General features: G+C 48.3%; 1 protein-coding gene across 1 annotated transcript in view; it reads right to left on the bottom strand.

The window, feature by feature from the left end:
• Window positions 1–3,653: 3,653 nt before the first annotated feature.
• The window catches only part of psmd3 (proteasome 26S subunit, non-ATPase 3), a 5,570-nt gene continuing 1,723 nt past the window's right edge, over window positions 3,654–7,500 (bottom strand). The window contains exons 2-7 of the mRNA XM_030130707.1: window positions 7,441–7,495; window positions 7,234–7,353; window positions 6,304–6,407; window positions 6,059–6,214; window positions 5,916–5,966; window positions 3,654–3,858 (exon numbers count right to left, since the gene is read on the bottom strand). Of these exons, the coding sequence (XP_029986567.1) occupies window positions 3,781–3,858; window positions 5,916–5,966; window positions 6,059–6,214; window positions 6,304–6,407; window positions 7,234–7,353; window positions 7,441–7,495 (564 nt within the window). The 3' untranslated portion in view covers window positions 3,654–3,780. The remainder of the gene's footprint in view (window positions 3,859–5,915; window positions 5,967–6,058; window positions 6,215–6,303; window positions 6,408–7,233; window positions 7,354–7,440; window positions 7,496–7,500) is intronic.

The raw sequence follows: 7,500 nt of genomic DNA, 5'->3' as shown, positions 1-7,500 counted from the left end.
TTCACTGAGGCATTGTTGGTGGGAATGACACAAACTGTCACTATCAACTGGTGCTGACAGAAATTTAAGCAAAGCACCTGACAAAGAAAAAAGAAAAAAAAGGCATTTGGTGAGTAGGCTTACTTTTGTCCTTATTCTAAAAGTATATGATTAAAGTGCAGAGGATTTGATAGTAACTTTGCAGGAGAAGAACTTCACTTCCCATAATGCACCAAAATGTAACATCAGACCTCAAAACTACCTGAGCACATGGTGCAAAGTGTTGTGATGTGTTTATGGGCAAGTGTGGGAAATACAGATAATTGGTTAGTAAAGTGTAGGACTGTGATCACAGGGTTCACAGACACCACCATTCATTTTTTTATGTTGTATTTGAATATTCTGAATGTTCTCCTGATGGGATGGACAGACCAACAGAAGCTGCTAGCTAAACTGAAACTGTGCACTGAAGCTGATGGACTCTGTGTCCAAACTGGATGGGCTTCAGAGGAGCAGAGGGTTCAGTCTGGGTTCCAGTTGTGTGGGTGACGGCAGCAGGGGCGGACCACCGTCCAGAGGAAGTCCGAACACTTCAGTGGGCGGAGCTTCGGCTGTTCAGGACCAAATACTGTTCGTGCTGTCGTACTTCCGTCCTCCACATCCAAATTATTTAGCTCCAAAGAAGTTTAGGAACGCTGTCCAACAGTAGAAAAGGCCGATGGAGAAGTCGTGTTTGTTCTGTCCTTCAACTGTTCCACAAACACAGTTGTGTGTATGTGATCAGGTCTGGAACTGAACCCCCCCCCCCCCCCCCCCCATGCTAACATCTGTGTGTGTTTGGTCACTGATGTGAGGGCTTTTGTTCACACACTTTCAAACAGACCCCACAGTTGTCGTCTGTTTGGAGAAAACAGTGGTCTACTTCATACTTACCGCTGTGTGGTTGGTGTTTTTCTTCTTCTTTCTTTTTTTGTCTTCTTCTCTCCCTGCAGGGCCGGAGCTTCATCGTTGCTGTTCTTTTTAAATGGCCGCCGCCGTGCTCAGTGTGGACAGACCGTTAGTTCCACTGACACAGAGTGGGGGGTGTGATGGGGGGTGCACGAGGGCGGAGGTCACTTCTACATGACCCTCATAGCCTTTGTCATTGCACAGGGGGACTCCCTCTAGTCTGGGGGGCCAGTCACAAACCAGTCCAGGAGAGGGTTAGCGCTGCCTCACTGTGGTGTTTGTTTACAGTGGATGGGTTTTAATCAGGCGCACAGATAAATGACCGTGCGGCCATCGGGCCTCTTCAGCCAGGGGGCCGTAGGCAGCTGCCTACCTGCCTACGTCATCCCGACGGCTCCGTGTGTGGAGTCTGTCTGTGGTTCCTCCCATCCAGCCAAGAGAAGAGCAGAGCCGGACTTGTCAGCGTTAGTGTCAGATGGCTGCGTGTTGTTGGTTGGAGGTAACACCAGAGTGCCAGTAGAAATTTTGAGACACTGCTGCATATGATTCTTACATATTGAGCTCTGTTACCATTTTCAGAGAATTCTGACACAGGAGACTTTGTCCTGATGAGAGGAATGGGAATGAATGTTGAGCCTGTTCCACTGCTTTCTCTGATGTTGAACTGTGCTCTAGTGCAGGGGAAGGCTGCCGTGGGGGTCCGGCCTGCGCTGCCAACTGAGGGAGTGGAGGTCATCCTTGGAAACGGTCTGGCTGGCACGTGTGTGGGCTGAAGGTCCACCACCTCCTACAGTGTCATCTTCACCTCTTGTGTCTGGTCATGTGGATCAGAGTGCTCAGCAGGTTCCTGAAGTGTTCACAGCTTGTGCTGGGGGGAGCCTGAGCAGGGTGAAGAGGATGGTGAGGTGGACGTTGTAAATGTCCCTGACTCATTGTTATCTGTTTCTCGTTGTGATCTAGTGTCGGAGCAAACAGCTGATCCTTCTTTGAGTCAGATGTTTAATGCTGTTCTCTCTGCAGAAGAGGACAGAAGTGCTGCGAGTGGGTATCTGCTGCGTGAAGGTCTTCTGGTGAGGAAACGGTTGCTGCATGGTGAGGACTTTATTGGAAAGCCTGTTCTTCAGATTGTGGTTCCTGAAAAGTTTCACAATGAGGTTCTTAAAACATCTCACAACCAGTTAGGACACCTGGGTGTTCGCAAAACTTATAACTACATACTGAAGTACTTTTTCTGGCCTCGTTTAAAGAAAGATGTGTCACATTTCATTAAATCCTGTCACACATGCCAGATGACAGGTAAACCCCATCAGGTCATCAGTCCTGCTCCACTTCATCCCATCCCAGCATTGGCACAGCCGTTTGAATACCTGCTTATTGACTGTGGGTCCCCTACCTCGTTCCAAGTCAGGTAGCAATTACTTACTCACAGTAATGTGTCAAACTACACCTTATCCAGCTGCGTACCCTGTGCACAATCACAACAGTCAGTGGTGAGAGCACTGACACAATTTATTTCAGTTTTGGTATTCCAAAGGTTATTCAGAGTGACCAGGGTTCTAATTTTTCATCAAAACTTTTTTCACAAGCATTAAAACAGTTGAAAATACAACACAACAGAGCCTCTGCTTACCACGCACAGACCCTTCAGTCTGTGTTCTTGTGCTGAGTCCAGACTGGGAGGAAGGCTTACCACGGCTTCTGTTAGCGGCTAGGGAAGGAGTACAGGAGAGTACTGCTTTTAGCCCTGGTGAGCTGCTTTTTGGCCACACGGTTCATGGACCACTTGCACTACTGCATGACTCTGTTGTGTCGTCTGAGCCACCTCCACATTTACTGGAGTATGGAAACGGGTTCGGTTATACTCTGCTGGTTGCGGTCTTCGAGCTGGACCGTAACATCACTGTTGTGTTTTGTGCAGTTTTTTCCATATGTTTCCACACATTTATTGTTCTTGTTTTGAGAATCAAATGTTCTTTCATCAGAAAATGTTCCATTTTCTTCTACAGACTAGTCCACATAATGTACTGGGATGTTTTTGCTCCAGTTCCATCATTTGTCTAATGTCACCTCTCATGTCATGGATTTAACCCACACATTTGAACTAACCATTCTTTTTTACTGTAAGACAATATTTACTGCCGCACCAATTAAACACCTTTAAAATGGAATGTCAATCATCACATGTAGCCGATTTAGTCATTAAAACATTGGCGTTTCAAAATAATGCAAAAAACAAAAGAGTCAGTCTGTTGAACGACTCCCTTCAAAGAACCAGAAGTCCCATCACTAGTGACAGGAAGTAGGAACTGAAGTGAAAACAAAGCACATGAACTCTGTTTCAATCTGACTGAACAGTTTCAGTTTCAGTGTGTGTAGGTTCAGCTGAAAAGTTCAAACTGTTGGAGAAACTGACACACATTCATAGAAGTTCACATTTACACAACAAAAGCCCCTTTAAGACGGGAACGGGTTCCATCCTCTCAAACACTAGAGGACTTTTATTTTGGAACAGCTGTGGAAGTGTTTCAGTTCTGTTAATGTCACTGAATGTCACATGATCGTTTCAAACCTATAACCAAAACTCACCAACTGTCGTAAAAGTCCAACTTTGACCCAGTTTCATCTGCGTGGAATTAAAACTTAAAAACATAAACGAAGACGTGAACGACCGTCGACACTGTTCTGTTTGGAAGAACTCCATTACCCAGAAACCATCAGCACCCACATGTAAACAAACATCATTTATTTTGTCTCTGGGCAGAAAAACGACAGACGTGACAAATACAGTTCAGGTGACGGAGCAGAGGGGCATCATGGGTAAGAATCCACCAACACACACACACACACACAGGATTATGGGAAACTGTCGTCATCATCTTCTGCCATTTCTTTGGCGAATTCCAGGTCCTGCTGCTCCCGTTCCCGACGCTCCTGAATGCACCATAAACAAACAAAAAACCCAAACATTAGTGAAACATTCATAATAAATAAGGTTTTAGTGTCGACACTGAACCAGAAAAACAAAAAAAACAAAAATAAGAAGAACCTTCACAAACATCAGTGTTGGTCCATGGGGCGTTCAGGTGCATTCAGGTACATGTCGTAGTCATAGACGTCAGAGATGCTTTTGGGTTTTTATATGATTTTCTCTCCTGTTTAGTGATCACATTAGTGTTCCATCTATGAGCCCTGGACTGACTGAGTTCCACAACCAAAAAAAATAAACAAAGAAAAATAGTCTGTTTTCATACATTCAGGTGTGTCGCGGCGCGTTCAGGTGCCTGTCTGGGTGCATGCCACGGTGCATTCAGGTGCTTGTCTGGGTGCATGCCATGGTGCATTCAGGTGCATGCCATGGTGTATTCAGGTGCCTGTCTGGGTGCAGGTCACGATGCGTTCAGGTATATGCCTGGGTACATGCCGTGGTGCGTTCAGGTGCGTGTCTGGGTGTGTGTCGCGGTGCATTGAGGTGTGTGCTGTGATGTGTTCAAGCGCCTGTCTGGATGCGTTCCGTGGTGCGTTCAGGTACGTGTCATGGTGTGTGTCATGGTGTGTTCTGCGGTGTGTTCAGGTGTGTTCTGTGGTGCGTTCAAGTGTGTTCTGCAGTGCGTGCTGTGGTGTGTTCAGGTGTGTTCTGTGGTGCATTCAGGTGTGTTCTGCGGTGCGTGCTGTGGTGTGTTCACATGCGTTCTGCGGTGCGTGCTGTGATATGTACAGGTGTGTTCTGTGGTACATTCAGGTGTGTTCTGCGGTGCGTGCTGTGGAGTGTTCAGGTGTGTGCTGTGGTGCGTTCAGGTGCGTGCTGTGGTGTGTTCAGTGGTGCGTTCAGGTGTGTTCTGCGGTGTGATCAGGTGTGTTCTGTGGTGCGTTCAGGTGTGTTCTGCGGTACGTGCTGTGGTGTGTTCAGGTGTGTTCTGTGGTGCGTTCACGTGTGTTCTGTGGTGTGTTCAGGTGTGTTCTGCGGTGCGTGCTGTGGTGTGTTCACGTGCGTTCTGCGGTGCGTGCTGTGGTATGTTCAGGTGTGTTCTGTGGTGCGTTCAAGTGTGTTCTGCAGTGCGTGCTGTGGTGCATTCAGGTGTGTTCTGCGGTGCGTGCTGTGGTGTGTTCACATGCGTTCTGCGGTGCGTGCTGTGGTATGTTCAGGTGTGTTCTGTGGTGCGTTTAGGTGTGTTCTGCAGTGCGTGCTGTGGTGTGTTCAGGTGTGTTCTGTGGTGCATTCAGGTGTGTGTCTGGGTGCGTGCTGTGGAGTGTTCAGGTGTGTGCTGTGGTGCGTTCAGGTGCGTGCTGTGGTGTGTTCAGTGGTGCGTTCAGGTGTCTTCTGCGGTGTGATCATGTGCGTTCTGCGGTGTGATCAGGTGTGTTCTGCGGTGCGTGCTGTGGAGTGTTCAGGTGTGTTTTGTGGTGCGTTCAGGTGTGTTCTGCGGTGCGTGCTGTGGTGTGTTCACGTGCGTTCTGCGGTGTGTTCAGGTGTGTTCTGCGGTGCATGCTGTGGTGTGTTCAGGTGTGTTCTGTGGTGCGTTCAGGTATGTTCTGCGGTGTGTGCTGTGGTGTGTTCACGTGCGTTCTGCGGTGCGTGCTGTGGTATGTTCAGGTGTGTTCTGTGGTGCGTTCAGGTGTGTTCTGTGGTGTGTTCAAGTGTGTTCTGCAGTGCGTGCTGTGGTGTGTTCAGGTGTGTTCTGTGGTGCGTTCAGGTGTGTTCTGCGGTGCGTGCTGTGGTGTGTTCACATGCGTTCTGCGGTGCGTGCTGTCGTATGTTCAGGTGTGTTCTGTGGTGTGTTCAGGTGTGTTCTGTGGTGTGTTCAGGTGTGTTCTGCGGTGCGTTCTGCGGTGCGTTCAGGTGTGTTCTGCGGTGTGTGCTGTGGTGTGTTCAGGTGTGTGCTGTGGTGCGTTCAGGTGCGTTCTGCGGTGCGTTCAGGTGTGTTCTGCGGTGGGTGCTGTGGTGTGTTCAGGTGTGTGCTGCGGTGCGTTCAGGTGCGCTCAGGCCTTACCTCTGCTGACTCCAGGTCTTTGTTGTAGGCTTTTGGAGGAAACCTCATGGCCTGCACAGAAACAGACACACACAGGGCTGTTATCAGAGGATTGTGTCCAAGGGCAGTAGACTCCATGTCCCATAATGCAGTGCGGCGCTCACCTTCACAGACATGTTGTGGATGTCCAGGCAGAAGCTGATCCTCTGGTGGAACGCCAGCTGAGGCTCCCTGGTCCCGTAGATGTCCATCGTCTCCTTCGATTGGACGAAGCCCTTCTCGTGGTTGATGCTCGCTTCGATCACGCCGTCGCGGATCGCCTGCAGACATGAGCGTGAAATCGCACATGTTCAGACATTTAAACCTGTGGGGGTGGGGCGCGGAGGCGGGGTCTGTGTGTGTGCGTTACCTTGGCGACGATGAACTCGGCGTCCTCCGGGCTGTCGAGCTGCAGCTTCTGAGCGATGTCGGCCAGAGAGATCCGGGAGTACGACAGGCTGATCATACGCACGCCTGGACACACAGTGGGGGGTGGGGGGGGTCACATGACATGTTTACAAACAGCGTTACTACAGCAACCATAAGCAGGGTCAACGCCAGCGCCACAGCTAACAGGAAAACTATCCAAGTCCAAACACACAAGAGCAGTTTCATTCAGACTGTAAATACTCCATTTCCCATGAGGCCTCAGTGTGGTCGTCATGGAGACACAGGGGTTGGATGGCATCACACTGATGACATCAGTAAATATAACCTCAGTAAAACTATGAACACACACTGTCCTGCCTATTTTAAACACGACATTCAGTTTAGAATTTGTTGTACATTTGTTCATCTAATTTGGAAAACTTCATAGACGTTAAATAAATATACTAAAACACACCCAAATGGTAAAATCTTCCTGTTGAAATTTGAAAAATTATATTAAATCTGAAAAATTTATTTATAATAAAAACAGCTCTACCACCCTGCGTATTTATAAACAATTCTTTAATACTGACTAAACTCTCTGTTGCATTTATTTATTTATATTTGTTAGAACTGTTTTTTTTTTATGTATTTACTTTTTTATTCTATTGTTTGTATATTATGTTTTGTAATTTGAAATCTATGCATTATCTTTTTAAACTTGTATGTACAAATGCGTTTTCCTTTTTGACATCTTGTTTTTCCAAATTCATGCACTGTATACGCTAATGTTTTCAATAAAGTTGGAAAAAAAACCACACTATCCTGCCTGGACGTTCACGCCTGAAATGCATGCTGGGAGTTGGTACAGACTGGGCGTGTCCACACGGCTGTGTGATGTCAGCGCCAGCGTGCGCTGTGATTGGCTCACCGGTCTTGATGACGTTGTGTCGCAGGCGGATGATCAGCGTGTACGTCCCGTCCGTCTGGAACTTCTCCCCGAACTGTTCCAACACCTGGTTGAACTTGGACAGGTTCCCGGTTCTGACCGCTGATAAACACAGACACACCAATCAGAGGCATCCGCGCCGGCCCCGCCCCAGCCCCGGCCCCACCCACCCACGACCCATCAACTGACCCTGAGTCAACAGGAAGTAGGGCATCAGAGAGCGCTTGAGTGACGGCTGTCTGAACTGGA

The sequence above is a fragment of the Sphaeramia orbicularis genome, unplaced genomic scaffold, assembly GCF_902148855.1.
Source record: "Sphaeramia orbicularis unplaced genomic scaffold, fSphaOr1.1, whole genome shotgun sequence".
NCBI classification, from domain to species: domain Eukaryota; kingdom Metazoa; phylum Chordata; class Actinopteri; order Kurtiformes; family Apogonidae; genus Sphaeramia; species Sphaeramia orbicularis.
Note: the sequence above shows the minus strand (reverse complement) of the source record. Positions and strands in the feature narration are given on the sequence as shown.